A 23,695-nucleotide genomic window follows, 5' to 3' on the forward strand; every position below is an offset into this window, starting at 1 on the left:
CTGTTTAGGAAATAACTATAAAAATAAGTTACTTTTCCTTGTAAGTCGAAGCAAATCAAGTGGATTAAAGTCAAGTTAAAGGTGATGAATATCTTGTTTGACTTTTGCAAAACACAAAGATTTTCCATCTCATACTGCCTGGCTCTCAGCAAATTTCTGGGCATTGACTTCATCCATTATGCCTCTGAAAGATTCTACACTGACCTGCAAAGAAAAATAGAAAAGGAATAGTTTTATATCAAGCTTTATGGTCTTGAGCCAAGGGCAAGCAGTATTTTATATACCTTATGAAAAGGTGACAGACAAGGATCAAAGGTTATGATATGAATTCCAAAGGTTTTTGTTGCAAGTAAAACAAAAGTATAAAAATTTGTTCAGTCTTTACCAGTCCAGCAGGGTGTCTTGAACTTGCTTGCTCCCAAATCTTTTCAAATACATCAGTGGTCATTTCAACTCCAATTCCATCAAAGATTCTTCGGATCTGCCAAACAATTTTCATAATTAATTCCAGCTCTTAAAACTCTGCTATCCAACTGTTTGGGGGGTGTTCAATAGACCATATTCCGAAACAAGAATAAATGGACTAAAATCTTGACTTCAAATCTTTAGTGCATTGCAATATATGCATTGCATTGTGTAGAGGCATATATGGCAGAGGGTTTACACCTCAAACTCTGGATCTGGAGGTTGTGGTTCAAGCCTTGCTTGTCATGTTGAACATTTCTTTAGACAAGGAGCTTTACTCCACTTTGTCTCTCTTCAACTAGGGGTATAAATGGGTACTGGGGACATACTGCCTGGGGGATAACCCTGCGATGGACTAGCATCCCATCCAGGAGCCTTTAGCACTACTCCTAGGGATGCTTCATGCTAAGGAAACCAGGATAAGCTAAGACCATTTGGGCCTTTGGCTCATGTGCACCTTTACCTTCTTACTTTTAATATCTCCATTATATGTAGAAATCTGCTTGAAATAAAAAAAACTGGTGTATCTAGTGTTTAAGTGGTCCAAAAATCAAAGAAAAAGAGATTTGCTTTAAAACTTTTGTGTATTTCTTATTCCGTAATACAATCAATCAAATGCACCCTTGGTAATAAACAACATTGTTCAGCTTATTCATTTAAATGATGCCTTAATTACCTCATATTGGTCTCTGGGTTGAAAGAAATCTTTCTCATAAACTCCAAGATTGCTGTAGATTGATGGGTTGATCAGGCCATAAGCATCTGATTCATCACCATAGTTCTGAAAAAAAAAAAAGCATTGTGAAATACAAATTTGAAACTAGGGAAAACATGTAGATGTGGTGGTGTTTAGTTAAGTGTCTATCGCATGCGCAGCATAGAAAAATAGACTTCTTAAATCAGGTTGAAAATCCTCCTTAATTTTACTATGATGTCAGATTTATTTGATAGCTGGTGGCAAAAAAAATCAGTAAATTATAAAAAAGTAGCATAGTGATAGTAAGATGCATTGCTCTTACAAATTAAATGTAAGGAAATGAGTGAATCACCTAATATTAGTATTTATTTAAACAGACATGCTTTGTACCATGCTTTGGTTGGGGTTGCATATGTGCAAAAGTGTTTTATTTTGTTTACAAGTTTTAGTGCCACAAAAGAAATTGAAACATTAAGTGTTATGTTATCCATAATCTTCACTTACGGTTGTATCTGCCACACGTCTTGTTATTGGTGCAGGCAAATCAGATCGTATTGTTGGTACTCCATAGGCTCGCCATCCTATAGTGAAACAGTATTGTCAGTGCTGCGAAATACCTTTTTATGCAAGACTATCCTGCGAGTAAGCTCTCCAGGGCACTCTGGTGGCAGCGCAGGAAAAGCAAGGAGAGCTATTGCAACTTCTTCTCTGGAATTTAAATTCCACCTCTAATTCCCCTGTGGCTCCTCGTCAACTAAGCTGTAAAATTTCCGCCAATCAGCACAAAGCAGAAACAAGCGGGAGTGTAAACAAACATTGAAAAACACGCACCAAGGGTAATGACATCTTTACTAATGTCATCTCCACCAATCAGCATTTTTCATTGACTTTTTCGATGCAGATATTCAAATTCCAGAGATGTAGTTGCAAACTCTCCTTTCTTTTCCCACTCTGCCACCAGAGCACCCCAGAGAGCATGCCACAGGCTAATGCAATACCCTCCCCTGAGCTACCTTACGTAGACTTTGTGTTCCAGTTACTCACCACTTGTTCTGATTTTTCCTGCAACGGCATTAAACTGAGATGATGATGTCTTCCAGCCACCCACAGCTTTGTCAATCTGTTTTTTAAGTCTTTCGGGTGTTTTCTCACCTGACATTTGTCCCTCTTCCTGTTGGAGAAGGGCGAAACAGATGTGAGAATCTGAATGATCATATTGCCACAGTTATTAGAGACCTTTAGATTCTAAGACGATGACAACTACAAGGACAAAATTTTCTTGGTCACTACAGTGTAAGTTGTGTGTGTGAACCAGTGTCATTTTTGCAGGAAGATGCAATAGCCTTCGCCATTCTACCACGGGATTTTAGTGAAAATATCATAGCGACAGAAACAAGTCATCAAATGTTAGACCTTTTGTCAGTTTGGGATCAGGAGTTGGGGTACGCTTAACCTCCTTAAAAAAAACGTTTCTGGTGTAAAGAGTGAAAATGAAGCTTTCCAGGATGTCTATTTTTTGGAACACACCAAAAAACTTAAAGTCAAATATCATCCTTGATAGTTGTCCTTGTCCTTGAATTTAAAAGTCTCTAATAAGATCTTGTATGGTTCACTGGAATTATGGCAATCGGTACTATTTACTCTAACTCACAATAATAACATTACTTAATACCCAAACCAAAAAGCGTTTTCTTGGCAATGGTTTCCATAAATTTGTTCTGGCCCTTCGGAGAGTTTGACATATACAATCAAGTAAGTTCATCTTTTGTGATCATTCCTTAATTCTCATAATCTTAATGTTTAATTAACCAGTGATATAGTAAGGAGAAACTAAATCCTGGTCACTCTAACCTTTACTTCTTCTTCAGATGTTTCTTCCTTCAGTGTGCTTTGCATTTCACCTGATGGCATCTTATCTTTCCAGTTCAGGAAGTTAGCAAATTCTTCATAATTTATTTGTCCATCTCCATCAACATCACAGTAAGAGAACAAAGATTCTAACAGCTCTGGTTCCACGGGAAGGTTAAACTGAATGCATACTTCACGCAACTCAGCAAGTGAAATTTTACCAGATTTATCCTATATGGGGGAAAAATACATAAGCTGCAGTGACTGACCAATAATTTTAAGCTGCTTAAACTTAATATTATTTATTTAATTATTATTTGTCTTTTCTCCCTTACAAGTAGACTCGATCTAAAACCTAAAAGTTGAAAAAATATTTTAATTTGTGTCAATAGATACCTAATTTGTGTCATAAGGCCAGGTGTAATTTGATTTATTAGGGACAAATTCAATCATTTTTCATGATTTTAACTCAATAACATTGCACACTTAGATGTCTGTAGCAGTAAGCCTTCCTTCACTAAGTGTTATAGTACCTTATCATAATATTCAAATGCTGCCCTCAGGTCATGAAAGTTGTGGTAGTTTGCCTTCTTCAGATGTTGTCGAACTGCTGCTAGCACACCCCTTTCTCTGTCCCGCCCTCTCAAGTAGTTGCTTGGGACCCTCATGTGGATCAAATCTCCAGCTCCATATTCATCAGGTTTAACCATAACACCAAATGTGTGATCAGGAGGAACTCTCAATGTGTCCTTGATTGGGTCGTGCACTTTGCCAAGCTGAGGCTGGGTTCTTTCACGAAAGTCGTCGACACGTTTGGAGACAATTTTTGTTGCCTTTTCCCTGTTGTAATTAAATCACATCCACTTATTCAGCGAGAGGTTTGATAAGTGAGATGCTTCAAGAGACTTATGGATGGTATTATTTATTAGTAAAATCCAACTAGTGCTCTTTTATCAATGCAGCATTTTGATTGGTTGAGCTACTACTAGGCGATATGTTATAGCCTACTAGTAGTGAAAAGCGCTGGCTTTGAAAACCAAAAACAATTCTCACTGAATCGCATTTTGGTAACTAAAGTTGTTTCGTCTCGATATTTTTGACCAACTAGTTGGATTTTATTAAGGCCTCATAGTCTATTGACTCAGAGCCCATTTGGGCTTTAGGAATAATTGTTAAATATTTTATATTCCCTCATTTAAACTTAGCAATCATTTCAGTCTAGATTAAGGTCTTCAGTTGAACAGAATGGAGAGGGGAAGTCACTATGTCACGTTGCCATGGTAGCAAAATTTTTGGATCTCAACAAACCATGGTCCTGCAAATATGCCAGAAAAAAGTGAAAAAAAATTGACATGTACAGTCAAACCTCTTTAATACGGACACCAAAGGGACAGAACCAAGTGTCTGGGGATGTATGATTTTTGGCATTTCTGGGACCAAGTGAAGTGTCCATAATAGGGAGGTGTCCATAAGGAGAGGTTAGACTGTATGACTTTCCTGTGCATGATTGAACTCAGGGACAAAACGGTAGCAGCTCATCCATCATTTGACAAAGCAAATGGCCATCTCTGTCAAGAAAGATTGTTTAGATCCAGAAATCTTGCCACGATGGTAAACTGACATGACACTTCTCCTCTCTATACAACATTATGTTAACCAGGGTGCAAAGAAAGTCGTGTTCGATAGCCTGGGGCTAGTGGATTTTTGCTATCGGGCCAGTGATTTTTGTTCTTAACTTGCCTGATGGGCAAGTGCTGTTTTTTTGGGAAATTTAAATTACAGAAGGATTGTAATCAATCCTGCTAATCAAAGGGTTTTAAAGGGCTAGTTGAAATGACTTGTGGACTAGTACATGCTAGCTACAGCTTGCCTGAATGGCAGGCTGTAAAACTGACTTTCTTTGCACCCTGTTAACAAATAATTCTGAATCCAATTAACATAAATTATTGCAATCATCCAAACTTACTGTTGTGTTTCATGCAGCCACTTGAGTGTCTTTCTGACATGAATGCCGTCATTGTTGTGGGGTGTTTCTACACCAAATTTGCTGTCCTTCGGGATTCTACTCCAGTTGTACTTTCTGTCAACCATTTCACCTATGAAATGCAGGGATATTGTTTAGCTTTATTGGTAACGAGACAACTATACATACACACATTGTACAGCTGTAGGGTTAAAAAAATCAAGAGCAGCAATACTCCTTATTATTTTACATTGTACTCACTATCTGTCTTCTCATTGGCTAAGAGCCTACAGCTAATTTTGGAAATCAAGTAAAATAAGCCGAGTAAAAGTAAGCTCACACTGTGATATACATATCATCATGGCAGCCAAATCTCTTTATTTTAGAGGTGTCTGCAAACCAATGCAAGGTTCTACTTAAACTTGATCTCTGCTGAAAAGGCTTCATCTCAGAATTATTGTAGGATTTGGAAACTGAGAATTAGTTAATAATCAACTAATTCACTTTGGTCTGACAAAATGTTATATAATATTTTTATAATATTATTAATTTTGACTTACCAACTTCATAATCACTGTGACTGAATTTGTAAAGATCTTTTCCTTCCATAGACTCTGCATTTACTTGTGCTGCAGTCTTAGCTGGGTTCACCATCTCGCCAGCACTTCCATCTGCAAATAATATTTCCAAAATAATATTGGTTTGAATTAAGCTTAGCACAGTTTTTTGGATTGTTTTATAATTAAGGAGTTACTTAGGTTTGGCAATTTTGGCAGGGTCACCTCAACAATGTATGAGACCACTCCCCACATGAGAGATACCACTAGGGACTATGCCAGTGTAAGAACAGTGTGTGGGTTCCTTAGCAACCAACAGAATTCATATGTGGGCTTATGAGACTGGGTCTACCGTTTGTCATCCTTATCTGACAAGACTAGAAAATCTTATAATTTGTAGATGCCATATACAAAGGCAGATCTTAGTGCTCCATTATTTTAAGACTCTGATTGTTGGTCTGGCTGGGGGTTTGAACCTGTGGCCTCCTGCACAGCACTCTTAAATGTTTCAGATGTAAATACAGCTTATGAGACCTTTGATTGTTTTAACTCCATACATGACGTCAGTTGGTCCAACACCCTTTGGTAATCCAGGACTTTGATCATGACAGCGACCTACATGTAATGGTAAATTGGGCAAGAATTAATAATCGTAACTTTACAATCTTTCAATCTGATCTACCAGAGAGAATATCAAATCGTTTATCTGATTTTGCAGCATGGTTCAACCATTGGGTGGCGGCAGGGGGGAGGGACTTAGTAACCCTATTTCCCCTTTAAAAAGGGGAGGGTAGGGCCTTTAACAATGGGGCCTTTATTGGTGCGGGGGATTTGGAGTACTACTAGTAAAATTAATATTATAACTTAGACAAAATGGACTTAATTGCATTACCTAGAGGTGCATTCTTCCTGCTGGCATAAAGACTTTCTTTTTTGTCCAGCATCCTTTGAGAAAAAAGGCTTTTCCTTGTTGGATTCACAAGATCCCCAGCCTGTAGAAGAAAAAAAATTAGTAGGATTCATATTTTAGCTTTAAACTGAAAAATTTAAATGACAGTGAATTTAGCTGTTTCTAGGAGCTTTTTTAGATTGGTTCTGAAAGAAAACTTTAACTTTTTTTGTAACAAAAATTAACTTTCAATAATATTGGGAATTCCTCTATTTGATTTATTGTTGAAAAAATAAATATTGTAAGTTACTATTATTAACGAAATCAGAAATTAGAGCCTAAATTAATCTATGCTTTCCCCGTGTACTCTGTACTATTAGACAAAAAGGATAATTGTTAAAGATTGTTCTCTTAGAATCGTTCTCTGTCTGAATACATCATATCAGAACAGATGTTAATTTGCATATAAATATGAACTGTAACCAAAACATGCTATACAAACAATATCAATGCAATAAGCCGTTAGTTTTCCGGTGATAATTTCGCTGCAATAAAAACTAGCGTCTAAAGAAATCAAAAGAAAGTTTACGATAGCACGAGATCATAAATAAAATAAATTATAATACATACCACAAGCGAGGTTCTTGTGCTGACTCCATGGTTAATATGTGAAGCAATATTTGGGTCATTTGCTCTTCCATAAAACACTCTTTCTTTTCCTGCTTCCGGTTGAGTTGTCCCTCTAAACTTTCTCACTGCCTCTGGTCTTAAGGACTAAAAAGAAGTTACAAAATGAGCAAAGGTGTTTCTTTATCAACCTCAAACAAAAAGGTTGTCTTTGATCGATAGATTAGGTTTGCCGGTTCCTTTTTGTCAACATCCTGAAGCTATCGTGATGTCTTTGAAAGAAAGATTTGATTTATAAGTATAAATCTCAAGTCAAATCAAGTCTCTTACCCGTTGGGCTATCTGTAAGCAATCTCCGGCCGTTTCTCCACTAACATCAAAAAGCTTTCCTGCCTGTAAAAGAACAGAGTGCTCGATAACATCATTGCGAACAAAGTCCGATCGAGTCACCACTTCTATTAAAAGTAAGGTTGTGTCTTCCAGCAAAGGCCTTAAGCTTATTTTCAGAAAAACGTTACACACATAAAGTAATGATAGAGGGCCTAAAAGAAGGTAGACTTACCGGAATAATTCCAGGATTTCTGTCAATGAATCTTCCAGCGTTCGTTAACATTTCTTGCTCGTAATTGTGGTCTGTCTGGGTCTGGAGCAAGCTTCTTTTAAAAAGTTTCAAAATGTTTAACTGGAGATTCAGACTTTCTTTCTTTTATTTCAATAACTTGTGGATATCGTCCAAGTTCACTTAGTAACTTGTAGCTACTAAACAACTGCTGTTGAATGAGAACTTCGAGTAAATAATTTTACAGTTTTCCAGGCGTCCAGCAGTCTCCTAGCAACCGGGTCGACGTGTTCCCAACAAATTGTACTTCCGGTCAAAACTATTTCCGGTGAACATCCAAAAAAATACTGGAATTATCCGAAATCTAAAATACCTTTATTATGGTTAATAAGAGGATTCAGTACAAAAGTAAGCGATATTCAACATCGGTTAACTTCGACTAAACTCAACAGAGCGATGGGGTGAGGGAGAGAATTATTGCGTGACAAGTTTGCGTGATCTGGACCCAGGCGGACGTCGGATTGGGGACAAGGTTAGGAGACTGGCTCTAAAGTTACGACTCCATTTTGTTTAGCAAGACGTGTGATTCTCTTCACGTTTACGGTTTTTAGCGGCCAAAATAATGGGCCGAGTTCCATTTTTTCGCCTAAAAAATGGCTTAGAAATCCGCCGGATTTTGAATGGGATGTGGCAGGTTTCGGGACAACACGGTCCAATCAACGCGAACAAGGCTTCGCGTGCAATGGTGGACTACTTTGACGCAGGATTGACAACTTTCGATATGGCGGATATCTACGGACCTGCAGAGGACATCTTCGGCGAGTTTTTAGATGATTTAAAGACTGAACGGGGTGAAGAAGTGGGAACAAAAGTTCAGGGTTAGTTAATTACAAAAATGATCCGTAGTGGGAGAAAAATAGCGCTCGGTTATCACCTTCTGTATATGTATGATACCAGAAACTCATAACCCCTTATGAGTTTCTGATGATACATATACAGAAGGTGATAATTTCTTTGGGCTCTCTTCGCCTCTGATTGTGGATTGGTCCAAAAAGAAATAGATTTACTACGGAGGATTTTCCTAAAAGCAAATGATTAGAGTGGTTACCCCGCCCTAACAGTTCTATTAAATCTCTGCTCATTTTTTCAAGATGTCAATAAGGTCCCCTCCTTCACTGTTTTTATTATTATTATTATTATTATTATTATTATTATTGTTGTTGTTGTTGTTGTTGTTGTTGTTAGTATTACCCTTCCCTCCTGTAAAGTCTAAAGCTTCACCTGCAACCAACATGAGCTGCAAAAATTTGCCTGTGAATGGCTTTAGAGAAATCATGGAGGAATCTAAATTCTGATTGGCAAGGGGAATGAGGTGAATGATGCATCATATCTGTCTGAGATGGAGAGGAGGGATTTGGGGTAAGGAGGGTTACGTGTTTCTGGATGTACCTACTTTTCCCGTGAACACAACTCCTAATGTTAGCAGTCTCACTTGTGAAGTTCTTTGCGTGACGGATTTGCATTTTTTGGCCTGCTAGAATTAAGTGCCTTGGGTTAATTTTTCAGTGAGAAAACTTTACTTGTCACTCTTGATTTCAGCATTAACTAAATGGGTTCCACAACAAGGCAAACCCCTGTCAAGAGAAATCACCAAAGGACATGTGCGTCTTGCAATGAAAAGGATGGGTGTCGAAAAGCTGGACATGCTGCAATTTCATTGGTGGGATTACTCAGACAGTCGTTACATCGATGCACTTTGTTATTTAAATGAACTGAGGATGGAGGGATTAATTGGAGAGCTCTCACTAACGAACTTTAACACGAGACATCTACAGGAAATTATCAAAAGGGAAATACCCATATCTACCAATCAAGTGCAGTACTCAATCATTGATCGACGGCCAGAGTCAAAGATGGTCAAACTATGTCGCCAGCATGGAATAAAGCTCTTAGCGTATGGCACATTGGGCGGAGGGCTAATATCTGAAAGATATCTTAATGCAAAAGAGCCAATCATGAGATCTGAACTGCAGACAGCATCTCTTGCAAAGTATAAGCAAATGATTGATGCCTGGGGTACTTGGGAACTATTTCAAGACCTTCTGTCTAACTTGTCTGACATTGCATTGGCTCACAACAGCACTGTAGCCAATGTAGCTTGTCGCTATATTTTAGATAAACCAGAAGTCGCTGGGATAATTATTGGGTGCAGGTTTGGAGTACCTGAAGCAGAGCATATTGAAAGTAATATGAAAATTCTTGATCTCAAACTTACCACAAGTGATGTGGAGAAACTAGAACAAACCCTTCGTAAAGGAGAGGATTTGTTTGAAACAACAGGTGATTGTGGCGATGAGTATAGATAGATGGCTTGTGTCACTGGACCTGTTGGCTTCTTCCCACAAAGTAAGTTAATATTCAAGGCTGTGCTTCAGGGACCGCGCAGAGGGAGGGGCTGGGGGGGCTTTAGCCCCCCCACTTTTTTGCAAGAATAAAAATAAATTAAACAAAAAATAACTTAACAAAAGTAACGGAGTGAAAAATAGCAAAAAATCGTTAATTCGAAAGTGACCAGAGTTACTGGCAAAGACAAAAGCACAGATAAATAGACAGAATGAAGCATTAGTCGTTACAATTGTAAAATATTTTTTCGCTTCTAACCTAGCAGAGGTAAACATGTAAGCTGATTGTCGTAAATCCAGCAACCAGTGCAGCCGGTGAAAGATCCTTTTCGACTGCCCGGAGGCTAAAAACATGGCAGGGGCACCCAACGAGAATATATTTCAAAACCACATAAACATAGCATTGTTGAACGTACTTTAGTATTTAAACGGTAGATAAAGGCTAATTTTTATCCCCTAAAAATTTTTCATCTGTTCGGATTTCCTAGCTGAAAGTATAGTGATCAAAATTATAGGGATCAAAATTTACCTTTTCGAAAATTTCAGCCAGAAAAAAGGCTTCCGAAAATTCTAGGTGACCTTTTTAGGGTAAAAATCCGTGAAAAATGGCCAATTATACCACTTTTTTGATGTTCGAAAATCCTAGGAGAGGCAGGCAAGCAAGAAATTTTACAGGAAATGATCCGATCTCAAATCGTCTTCCGAACAGATAATTTTCCGAAAATTGTCGTTGGGTGCCCCTGACATGGCTCCGTTCAAGAATGAACCAGGAACGATTTAGTAACCTGACAGTTTTAAACATACACAAAGAAAGAACGGACAGGCTTTCCACCATTGACATAGCAAACGAATTTACCGACCGCAACACAAACAGAAAGTGTAATTTTGGCACTTTTCGAGTAAATGATGTACAGTAACTTTAATATCATTCACTAAATTATTTTCAGTTACCGTTTTGTTTTGCCGTGTAAATATTTTGAAGGAATAATTAAACAATTATTGAACTCGGCTTTCGTATGATATGAAGATATACAGATCTCGGAGGGTGTTATCCACCGGGCTCAAGCCTTCGGCTTTGGCGGATAACCCCCTCGATCTGCATAACTCTTCATATCATACTCAGCCTCGTGCAATAATTGCTCAGTAATTATACAGCCTTGAGTTCAAGGCAGCTAAGCAAAATCGTTGGATTTCTGGCTTATTTATAGTAATTAAAGGTTGATATCAGCAGTATAACACAACAATCTATGATATTTCAATTTAGTGATGGTGAATTTTCAGACCCGATAGCAACATCACTGAAGATGTGGAAAAAAATCAATAGTTTTATCGTTATTCGCATTCTCCGTCACTTTAGAGAAATTGAATAGAAATCCACAAGCATGCCCCCCCCGCCCCCCCCCCCCCAAAAAATTTTTCCTTCACGCATTCTTCTTTAGCCCCCCCACTCGAAAACTTGCTGCGCGGTCCCTGTGCTTAAACCATTGCCTGGTGGCCTGTGAAACATAACTTGGTCGCGGGAAATTAGGAAATCGTAATTTTTTCATAGAAGCGATATGTTGGAACCCTGGATTTCACAAGTTCTGAACAATGGGCTCCTTCAATTTTTCTTAGACCGTAGATGTGATATTCTTAGTACAGTAAATTAAAAACCTACTTTTAAACTAATTTTCAAGAAGCTGGACTTACCACTGGGGCAATTTACAAGGTGACTGTTGTGGTGAGGTAACCACAATAGAGTTGCAGAAATAAACCCCTTTAACCCTTTAAGTCCCAATAGTGACCAACATCAATTTTCTCCTAACAATATCCATAGATTGTCCAGTGCAACATCTATGAGAATTAATCAAATGATCACAAAGAGAAAAATCTCTGATCTTTTATCAATTTCTCCCAACTAATTCTGTAAGGAAATGTATAGAGATCAGTTTGGAGAATTTGTTTGTGGATATTGAGGCTTAAAGGGTTAAAGCCCCAGTATCAACATCCATATTCTCCACACTGTTCTTCATACATTTCTTATGGTACGGCTTGACAGAATTTGGGATCAATTTAGGGTTCTGGGAAACTGACCACCCACCCCTCCCCGAAGCCAACATTTTGCCCTAAGTGAGATTTAAGTGTTAATGTTAGCTTAGGGGAGGGGTAGGTGGGCAGTTTCCCAAAAACTGAAATTGATCCAGAATTTGTTCAAACTTCATTACATTTCTGAATCATCTTTGGTGATCATTTCATTCCTTCTTATGATCTGTATGTTTGATGAGGCAGTGCCATTGTTGGGAGAAATTGGATGTTGGTCACTATCGGGGCTTACAGGTTAATAGAGTTTTGACTGTTCAAGCATTCAATGAATATATCTGAGGATAATATCCAGAAGCCTTTTTTTCTCTCTTTGCAGGAAGAGGCTACTGTATAAATAACACATGGATGCATATTGGTCAGTGACATTAAGAACAGGAATTTTAAAAATTAATTAAATTACTAAAATAAGGACTAAATTATTTTAATAAAAAGGCATTTATTTTTACTATAAGCACTTGCTTTTCTGAAAGTTATAAGCAAGCATTCATCTGAGACATACCAATTTTTTTTGTTTCATTTTTTTAAAGTATGTATATATCAGCAAGTCAGATCCTTGATTGTTAGGCCAATGTGCCATGCTCATTATCCAGACCGTTGCTCTTAATCATAGCCTTTGTCGGGCTATAATCAAAGGAGGAAGCTTGGCCGAGTGGTTAGAGCACTAGACTTCTAATTCAGAGGCCTTGAGTTCAAGTCCCATTCTGACTGCTAGCTGAATTTATTCATGGTAGTTCTGAGTTCAAATCTTTGGCCACACTTGTATATAGCCATGGCCAACTGGTTTGCCTCCTACCAGCTGGGATTCTTAACCCTGTTATGTTTGATTTAGATTATTTGTTTCATGCATTTGCTCAGCCCCACTAGCATAAGTGCTAACAGGACTGTCAAGGGTAAATAACAGAATTATCATTATTATTGTAAGGATTCTCTACACTAACTAAGAGTTTGGTTAATGTTTGAGAGAATACCAAAATGTGTCTCCACATTGCAATGGACTGATCCTTGCCTTGAGAAGTGCACTAGAAGACTATATTTAATTACCAGACAAATAATAAAATAATACATATTTGCACGAAATAGACTCTACTAATAACCTGAGATTTGCATATAATGGTGGCTGAATTTTTCCCTTTAGTTGGTCCAAATTTTAGTTTCCTTTGTTTTTGGGTATTTTAATGAAAGATGATGAGTTTAAAACAGGGATAAAATTTAACCAGAAACATCACGTTGTATTTTAAAGTGTCCGAAAACACAATAATCCATGCATGGATTAAATTTTGTGGTTTTTACACCACAAGGCTGTCTAGCCGCAAATACACCCATTTCCCTTTGAGTGAGAAATATTGCATAGTTTCAGTTGTCTAGCATAATGAAAAGGACTTTTTCACTTGAAAGACGAGAGAACCACAAACATAAACCCCTCTGTACAGAACAGACGTCAGGTCTATTTATAAACAATGTAAATCACTCAGGACACTATCTTATACTTTTTTCACCTGCTGAAAGTTGGTATTGTTTTATTTAATTTCATTTTTTACCTAAAAAAGCTTTTTCCCACAAAGTTTATTTATAGCAGCTTGTATATATATTTTAAACTTCTTGCATCCTCCCTTATCCTCGAGGAGAAGAGGGTCAGTGATCAAGCTCAACAACATCGGTTTGCTTTGAAGTTCTTACACCTGTAACCTCCGCTTCCATTATCATTATTATTTTCCTTCTCAACTGTTGACTAATAATTGCAATAATTATATGTCACACCCTTTTGCAACATTACGTTCAGCTGCCGATGTGTACACAATTGTGATGTAAATGGATTTGTGGTCACCGCCAACACGATACCCAACTATTTGGATCTTACCTGTTTATCAACAAACTTGTTTAATCTCTTCAAATAACCCCTCTGTTACTAAACTTCATTATGAGATAAACTTTATAAGCAGTCACAAAGCTAAAGCACTGTAACTGTTAAATCCATCGGAAAAAAAAGACACGGATCATTAATGATAAGATTGAGAACAAAAGAATTGAAGTAGTTTGTTTTCAGCAATTAAATGATGTTATCAGTGCTACGTGACTTTCTTCTCTACACTTCTGAGTTGTTTGTTTACTGGACCTTATAGTTATAGCTATGTAGTCATTAATGATTCTCTTCAGTGTTTTTTAATGCAAGATATAGAACTGCTTCACTTCATTTATAAATTTAGTCTTATCAACTGGCCTTGCTCAATGGGAGTCAAAAGTTTTGGGGAGCATGATTTAACTAAGTACTGTTAAAAAAATATTATATTGTACTTCTAAAATTGATCGTTAAAGATTAATACACTTCTTAGCCACCTGAAAAGCATAAATAGTGGGGTATATATACCAATCAATCAATTTCTGTCCAAACTGTTGCTTTTTAGGATAGCAACTACGATACTTTCAAGAAGTGAACATGCTTATTTAATTAATTTGCAGTACTTTAAAATTACCCTCCAAACACCGAACATTCGTACAGATTTATAATATTAAATAGCTATCATAATAATTATTATAAAATAGCAATTCTTATATAATTTTGTTATTTTGTTCTTAGTTTTCCATTTTCATGTGGACAAAGCCTTTTTAAAAATAGTCTCTTAGATTTCACTTTCTTAAGGTTTTTTTACCGCTTTAAAATTTAAATTTTGGTCGCTGCTGAAATTAGAATAATTAAAGTCGAGAAAAACAAGTTACAGATGAGTAGCTTGAAAACAAAAAGCTTTTAGTAAGCACAGTTTGTTTTCGAGTATTACAAAGAAACTCTGTTGTGAAGAAATTGACGAAAATGGTTAATAGTAAGAATAACAATTACCTAAGCTGAGTAAAAGATTTTATGGAAATTATAAGGATATTTTTTTTGAAAAATGACTAGGTTTTTTAATTGCACCATATAGCTACAAATCAAGTTCAATATCTTTATGACAGGCATGAACTGTTAGCAATAATTTGTATGCAAATCAATGTTTTGGTTTGTGTAATTAGTGCAGTCAGCTGTAATTTGATAGTAAACGGTTTTTTAAATAATATTAAAAATAATAACAAAAAAAGCCAATTTACACCTATCCTATAAAATTGTTTTGTGGCCTTTTAACCAATCCAATACTCCATCCAGTTGGAGTTCTAGAAGAACAGCTGTGACAGAGAAATGGGATACATTAAGTAGAGACAGTAGGGAAGTCTAACAATAAAAACGTCTCCAATTTTCCAGAAAAACTGTGTGTTGAAGTGCAGATGATGCAGTTAATTTATTGATCATATTCTTTTTTTAGGAAATTAAGTCATGCACATAACATTCGTGACCACAATTCCTTTTTACAAGTGGCTAGTCACGACTGATGTAACATGACTGAATATTATATAACATATTATTGCGTGATGTATTCCAGTATAATACTTTAATTGAATATTTTTACAAGCATTCGACATTTGCAGTAAACAGCATTAAATTGTTTTGCAACTAAATTGCATTTAAATGTAAACAATATGTTGGATCATACGAGAAAATAGCATATCATTGATGAAATATTTCTCATTTGTTCTTTTTATTTGGAGCATATCTATAAAGCAACGTTGTGCATGCTGCAGAAGGAAATATTTTGCTCGTTGTTTGTTATAACCAAACGAAAAGCCTTTTTCTAGACTTATATATGACTCATGTGACACAGCTCTACTGGGTTGCCTATCAAACTCCATCAGTAATAATTAGCTTATTATAATTGTTGGTTTTACCAGGGAACAAAATAATATGATGATATGTCTATGCATCATAATAAGAGAGAAACCAAAAACATGTTTGTCAGTATGTGTTTGGGCAGCCTGTGAACTTTTATACTCTCAAGCACAGGCTGCCAACTTGCCAAGGAAGTATATAGTATAAGCTTTAATATCATTTCCTGATCCAATCCTCCTTGAGTTTCAAGTTCTTAAGATCTCTTAATAAGGTCTCCACTTGCCTCTCTCCTTCCATTCCAACAAAATCACAAATTTATGTCCATTAGGTGCAGTCTCAAATTTGATCAAGGGTAACAGAGACTAGTGTTAGTGTTTTCTCTTGGTAAATAAAATTTGTCCATTAATGTGACAGAGGATCTGACAAGACACTAATATTTTTACTACGACATTTTTTAAATATATAACTAACTGAAACCCTCAGCACATTGCTGAGTAGGATTAGAGCATTAATATAGTGCTCTTAAAAGTCACCCAGAAAATATTCTCAATGTTACCAACATTGAATTCAAACACAAATAAAACTTGCTTTGTAAAGTGATAAAATATAAGATGGGCTCACATATGCAGCAAAACCTGATTTACAAACCACATCTGCGATACATTGCACCACAAATATGACAAGAACCTAATAGTATTTTTTTTATGTATTTTTAGTGATTTTTTTAATCAGGAGATTTAAATTTTCGGAAGCAATATGATCAGTCTGGAGATTTAACTCACAAAGAAGAAACATCAGCTTAGTAACAGGATCATATGACTAATACAGTACTAATAAATTAATACATTGATACATTCCCTGGGGATAAGTTTGCTTTGGTTTAGCTTATAATCTGATTACAGGACTAGTGTAAAAATGCAGGGGGGAAGGGGTAGGGATATCCCTATCATTGACTTAAAGTCTTTAGTAAAGGCCATCTGTTCTCTTGATTAATACCCCCTCCTCCCCAGTACCACTGCATTGTTAAGGTATGCAGATAGTCAGACACTTGAAAGACAGAAGTCCTGTGATCACCATCCTGTGTCTTCTAAAGTTGTTATTTTTTATTGTGATTTGTGTTCTTCTTTAAGGTCTATTTTAATATTGTCAGAGAAAATTAAGTATTGTTTTACTTGATTATCATCATCGCACTAAGGAATTTAACAACGACCTCAAAAGATTAATAATTTATTAACAGTACACAAGAATACTGACTCTAATGCTCAACAGCATCATTTCAAAGTCAACTTTTAAGTTATCCTCTTTGGTTCATATTGAAGGCCTGTTTTTAAATTGTTCTTACTTATACTCAAGTTGACTCGTATTATAATATTAAGGCTGGTTTGATCAACATTACTACATATTTTAATTTTAGTCTGCTAAATCTAATTGCCTCACTGTACAGATCCAAAGAAAAATTTCAGTAAGATTTTGTCTGCAAACATTTAACCTATTTTCTTACCAATGGAAATGTGATAGTATGTTTATCAAATCTGTAAACAGCCAAGATGTCAAAGTTCTATCTCACCCTTAATCAGTCAGCTGCCTTTGAAAATCAAACCATGATATCTGAGATATAAAAACCCTCTCACACACAATAAGTAAAATGAATCCCTTACAGCTGTGTGTAAACAATCTCCTAAATAATTTACCACTTTGCAGCCTGATATAAAGCTCTGGAAGAAATAACTCACACATAATTTCTAACTTGGGCTTTAGACTGTTTGTGAATTCCTAGATTTTTTAAAAATGAATTTAAAAATACATTTAACAAATTATTAATGCCTTTCATGCAGTTTTGTTTGTTTTGTACAATTTGCTCACAAGGAATTTTAAACTTTTTGTTCATTTTAAGCTTGACCACATTGAGTAAGCCTGATAATTACATATTAATAACTGATACTCAACAGCTGGAAAAAGGAAACTTGCAACACCAACCTCCAACAGTGTGAGGAAAACATAAAACAACAAACGATTTTCTCTTTCTTCTCAATAAAAACAAACAAAACTCTTAACTCAGATTAACCTCTATGAACTCAGGATGATGCCAGAGATAGATATGGTTATAACTGTTATGTAGTTTTAGTGTTACCATTAAAACAAAGGCTACTGAGCAGTACTTTCCTGTTGTAGTCTGTTTATCATGCAAGAAAAAAAAAATTGGGGACTGGCAACCCCCTCTGCTTATACAAAATAATTATGTTAAATAACAGTGGCAAAAAAAAGGTGCAATCCCTCTTGACAGGTGATTTGTATTGCTCAGTAACTTAGGTTCTGGCTGAGGCAAAAAAATGTGAGCAGGAGCTTATTCTTTTCAAAAATTATTTAAAAGTATTATTTGATGGCCTCAGGGTATTAGCTGCCTCACCCCCTTTAAAACCCTTATCCCCCCCCCCCCCCACATGAAAAATGTCAAATTGTCAAGCAAAACTAACTATGAGAGAATGACTGGAAAACTGACAATTTGATTAACACTAGCCGACTGTTTAACTGTGACAATAGATGGATCAAAACACACCAATTACATTATGAGTCTTCATAGCCAATAACATCACAGCTTAAAGTAACTGACAGTAGCCTTTGTACAGATACCCCCCTCCTGATTTTTTCTGAGGAGGGGGGATGTCTACACAGGCTAAACTGACAGACAACCAATAACATTGCGACTTAATTGACCAATCAGATCAATAACCAGAGTGTAATACCAGCAACTGACAGGATACAACTCACTTTGACTCTGAAGATGACCAGGGCACAGGTTGTTGAAACGTCAGTCACTGTCAACAACAACATTCCTATTCAGGACTATGTTCCACAGGACGATTCAAACTCAACGTACCTACTTTTGAAATACAGCATTGAGAACAGGTACTGTAATCAAGAGAAAAGATCTTCAGAATTAATAAAATGATCACCAAATGAAAATACTATGATAACTTATCAAATTCTCTCAACTAATTCTCTAAAGAAATGTATGGAGATCACTGTGGAGAATTAGTATGTAGGGCTTAAAGGGTTACCAGGGGAAGTGAAGCTCATGGGCTCTCACAAATTATTAATGTAAACAAACGTTTTGCTCCCAGACTAAGGCTGACAACTTCTAGTGTCATCCTATTAAATGTAACACATTGCAAGTTAAAATCCAAATAATTTTAAGTGTCAAAAAACAGACTGACAGACAATCATATTCAACAATCTGCCACAGGATTATAGATTGGCAGGAAATGAAAAGTTTGCTATCTTGGGTTTATTGTGCAGGTTCTAATTAAAACTGAATTATCTTCCAGGTAATGCAGGAAATAAATATTAAACAACACATCTTATTATGGCAACCAATCAAATTTATTTAGTTTCATAAAAATCACTAATCTCTTGGTTAAACAAGTGTTCACCAAGAAGATATGAATTTTGGCAAGAAACAAAGTTGAGAGAGGGATTTTTGATCAGTTTGTTTCTAGTAGTAGATTTTTTAATCAGGTCTCAAATAAAAGTTGATGAAAAACCTAAATCAATCAAATTCATTTTGCAATGTATGGAGGACTGTATAACAATCTAACTTTAATCAACATCATTTCAAAAGGTTGTTTGCATTGAGGAGAAATAAACCCCTTGATTTTCTCATAATGATTCCAAGCATGAAAGAAATAGGTCTTCTTGTGTAAACTTAGACTAGTCAAATGTTATTTGTTGACTTGAGGTTATCTATTTAAAGGACTCCTGTTTGCACAAATAAGCTCCTGGCTAAAAACTGCTTTCATATAGGGATTTTTCAAACTGTACTTAATTAACTCCCACCGCTGTGTCCTGGAAAGGGGTCATTAGAGTTCAATCGATCCAAAACACCTTGGAGATCCGTGTAATAGGGTCAAAAATGTTCTTTTGGGGGCGATTATAAAAATTAATGTAGATATTTTTGTAAATCCACTGCGAGCTCATTGCAGCACTGATCCAAGAAACAATAAGAATAGGCCGAATAAATCATTACAAAACAAAAGATTCAGTGTAGCGAAACAGCGGTTTAAGGATCGTGGGAAAAAGGTGTTATCACGGCTGTTATGTGCTTCAAAGAAGAGAAAACGTTTAGTAATTTGATGGAATACTGTTGTGTCTGTTCAGTGAAGACACACTGTGAAAATACCTCCAACATAGCTGAAAAAAATATCAAAATAGCTTCATTTGCTACATTATTGGTTCACAGTTTCATAAAAAAATTACTGACTTTCTCTTTGTTGTCAGTAATTAGCGAAGGAAAGCGTTGTGGAGTTGTTCGACCTCGGGGGAAAACCACTTTATGTTCAGCTTCAAATTGAATGGCTTTGTTGGTGATCGATAATCGATCCAGCCGGAATTATAAACTCCGCCTGTAAAGTTAGTCTGAACAATAAAATGCATCACAAGCCCGCTATTAAACTGCATTTCGTTAAATTTCATTAAACTAAGCACACTTTTAAATAAATTGATTTCTTTAAATTAGAGCTTTAAAAAGGAAGTTCTAATGAAAAACAAAACGAATCAAAGATGACAAACGGTATCGAGGAACTTAAGATCGCTGTGCCTCTGAAAGCATAGCATAATCATTTTAAAATAAAATAAACAAAACAATGTTTTTTGATCAAGGAAATGGACCAAGTCCTCATTAGCCAAAAGAACATCCTTTGTATGCAAGCAATTTCAGGGGAAATTTTTAAAAAACGTTGTAATGAACTTGTACCGCCATTGATAATTAAACCGAAAGACCAAAAAGGTTTTTGACAGCTTAGAGACAATGTCAAAATTCTTCAAAACTCAGAAGAAATCCAGTGGATCGATTCATTAGGATGCGTTCTGGAAGAAATTTTGACTTTTGGCGAGGACGAAAGCAAATAAATTCTGACGAAGCCACAAAAGCAGTACACATGCAAGAGTTACAATATTACCTAAACATTTTTCTGAACAAAATACAACATCAAAGGAGCTTTTGCAATTTTACATGGTCAAAATTAATGCGCGCGTTGTAGCTGATCGAAGACCTCGAAGTGCCAATATCTGAGCACTCTTGTAATCCTTCCAAATTTCAGGTTGAGAAATAATATCCTTCATATCAAAGAGTTGCGAATAAAACTCGAAAAAGGTATTACTTTAAAGTTTAATGAAAAGGATCCCAGCTGCACACATTTTAAATTAGTTACTTTGTCTTTGGAAAGAAAGAAAAATGGTTGGACGCCAGGACGATCGTGCTAGCCAAGAAAATATTTGTCATCGCTAAAAATTGGTAGATCGCATTTCAGAAATTGATATCATCGTCGATTTCAAACCAGTGATTTCATGCTATCGGCCACGCATAATCCACAGGAAAAAATAAAGTGTTGAAAAAGAAAAAAAAATCTCTATTGTGGTTTCGAAGATATGATAAATAAATTGGACCGCTTTTTTAAAGCGATCTCTACCGCAAGGCCACTGTTATTAATACGTTCGAGTCAGAAGGCAGATTCCCCGTTTCACGGAAAGTAAACATACATGTAAATTCGATAACACTTTCTTGTGTCAAAGAAGTGTGAAACCCTTTAAGCTCAGCAATTTTAATGCGCTGCTGTTATTAAAATGTACTGGCCCTGAATTAAATTCGCAGCCATTGTAAGGCGACACAGACTGTTAAAGAGAATAAGAAGATTAGTGCTTTGAAATGCCTTTTCTGATCTGTGAAGCCAATATTCCAACCATGAATGTCACTCAATAAACACAATCCCCATCGCAAAAGATCCAGACTACTTTATCTAACCCGTCAGGCAGAAAAAGCGATTTTCTTTCAGCAAACAATACCGACGTACGATTTTAGACGGAAAAAACATCTGGCTTAAGTTGTAACAATAAATAAAAAATTCGGTCGTAGCCTTAGTAAGAAAACACACTTGACTAAATCAAGAATGTTCCTTTTCAATTTTAATATCTGTACACTAATTTTCTTGTCTTGGACATACAATGTTGCCAAAATTATATAAGCTCGTATATACATCATAGACTTTGTCCATTTATGGAGGCAATGATATGCTCTCTTTTTTAGTTGTTCTATCATGAATTTATAACGCCTGCACGGTAAACCATGAACGGATCTAAAATATGTTTACATCTGATTTTAACCTCGAGGCTATTTTGATAATTTGGATGTAAGTTCGCGTACATTTTCATATGTTTTCTTTCGTTTTTTGTGAAGTTTCTTGTGGCGAAAATCGTGCTTTGAATTTCATTTGGAGTTTAATAAAGCCACTGTCCCTGGATTGAATATTATTCCCATCGGAGATCTTGCTTCGCGGCGTTCATTTCCGCTAAACCCTATATGCTAATAGTCTTTTCTTCTTGGCGCCTAAATAAGCGAAGTCGCTTGGTCTACAGTTCCTCCAAAACTGCCTTCTTCCACGTAAATATAACGTGACTCCAACCATTACAAACCCTTGGCAACTGACCATGCGAAGAAATCGCATGTTCGTCGAATTTCGTGTACTCGTGTTGCAGTACATTTCGGACACCTGAGGTCTTGCTTGTGAATTATTGATGCCAATTGAAATTCGTTTGAATGAAAGGCAGCTCCGATGAATTCCAAATTGCAATATTCATATGCCTAGAATTATTTTTCTACCTACGCGTGTCTTTTCATATGTAGAGCTAGATGATCCGATCGTGAAAAGCAGCGATCACAATGAACACATTTAAAAGGTTTAGCACCCGTGTGTTTTCTGTAATGCCGAGTAAGTTCGTCTGAACGAGCAAAGCGCCAATTGCAACCATCCCATGAACAACGGTAAGGCTTTTCACCCGTATGAGTACGTTGGTGAGCTTTCAGATGCGAACTCTTAGTATAAACTTTGCGGCATCCACTAAACTGACAGCGATGTACTCTCCGTTTGCTTTCGGAGTCTTTGTCTTTCGGGCTGTTTGCCCTGCCGCCATTATTTCCACCTTTCGCGCGAGGCGACCGCGAAACAGGTCTGCTCGCTCGCTGCTGAGAATTATTGAACAGTAGCAATGGAGATTCTGGCGAGCTCGGTGGTGTTAGTGGTAAAACTGGCTTAGGAATTTTGCTAATCTCCTCGCAGCCTGCCGGGTTAGGTAATTTGATCTTTAAAGGTTTAACGGGGAGCTCCATAGAAGGCTTTGTTTCCGTTGGAGTTTCTGGAAGAACCGTAGGCACGGATGGAAATGTAGCAATAGCACTGAAATCTATTGGTTTGATATCCCAGTCATCGCCAAATGGAAAATTTGACTCGTCAAAAGGTTGCAGTAAAAACTCATTCCACGGAACGGGATTGCCTAAGTTTGAATCTTTGCTTTCCAAAGTTGAGGGTTCTGGACAGAGATAACGATCCATTTCAAGCCTTGTCTGTAAAGAAAGAATAAAACCCACGACATTGTGTAGCAGAGCTTTCGAGCGCGAAAATGAAATTTCCAAGTAATACGAAATGAAGTAAACATGGCAGTTTTACGACGCAAAAACGAACTCGTGCACTAAATCGCTAAATTATCGTTTTAGCGTCCAAAGCCCTCGTTTAAAAGGCCACATGCACGCTGGCCAAACTAAACAAACTCTTTTACACAACTCACGTACGAAGCTTACCTGAGCCCAATCGTCTTCGAGCGAAGGAAGCGAGTAGAAAAATCCAGTATCATGGACAGTTTGTAGTTCGTGAAATATCGTGGAGCAAGGAAGTGCAGATTGGAGATCCATGTTGTTTGCGAGGGAGGGAAGAAGTGAAAGGTGAGCGTCGGTGAATACTACGCCACGGCTCAGTGAAACGAAGGAATGTCACAATAACACAACACTGCAATTGCTCCAATGCTGTCATACACACTAGCGGACGCTGAAATTAATCGGAAAAATAATCTTGGGGGACCCAAGGGTGCT

General features: G+C 36.7%; 2 protein-coding genes across 3 annotated transcripts; one reads left to right on the plus strand and one right to left on the minus strand.

Moving 5' to 3' along the window:
• Positions 1–88: 88 nt before the first annotated feature.
• Positions 89–23,695, minus strand: LOC140924565 (EF-hand domain-containing family member B-like). 2 transcript variants are annotated; one of them, XM_073374587.1, is made up of 14 exons: positions 23,408–23,695; positions 7,377–7,439; positions 7,050–7,193; positions 6,423–6,522; positions 6,065–6,145; positions 5,534–5,644; positions 4,977–5,106; positions 3,544–3,850; positions 3,014–3,241; positions 2,207–2,333; positions 1,667–1,743; positions 1,142–1,246; positions 386–481; positions 89–204 (listed from the first exon to the last, which is right to left on the minus strand). In XM_073374587.1, the coding sequence occupies exons 1-14, from the start codon at positions 23,516–23,518 to the stop codon at positions 130–132; spliced, it is 1,755 nt and encodes a 584-aa protein (XP_073230688.1). In that variant the 5' UTR covers positions 23,519–23,695; the 3' UTR covers positions 89–129. The 2 variants fall into 2 exon arrangements, with proteins under 2 accessions (XP_073230688.1, XP_073230689.1); XM_073374588.1 differs by lacking the exon at positions 23,408–23,695 and adding an exon at positions 7,609–7,946.
• LOC140924567 (L-glyceraldehyde 3-phosphate reductase-like) lies at positions 8,110–12,600 on the plus strand. Its single transcript, XM_073374590.1, has 3 exons — positions 8,110–8,483; positions 9,205–10,011; positions 12,406–12,600. Exons 1-2 carry the CDS (start codon positions 8,228–8,230, stop codon positions 9,969–9,971), a joined length of 1,023 nt encoding a protein of 340 aa, XP_073230691.1. The 5' UTR covers positions 8,110–8,227; the 3' UTR covers positions 9,972–10,011; positions 12,406–12,600.

Source organism: Porites lutea, chromosome 14 (assembly GCF_958299795.1).
Source record: "Porites lutea chromosome 14, jaPorLute2.1, whole genome shotgun sequence".
NCBI classification, from domain to species: Eukaryota; Metazoa; Cnidaria; class Anthozoa; order Scleractinia; family Poritidae; genus Porites; species Porites lutea.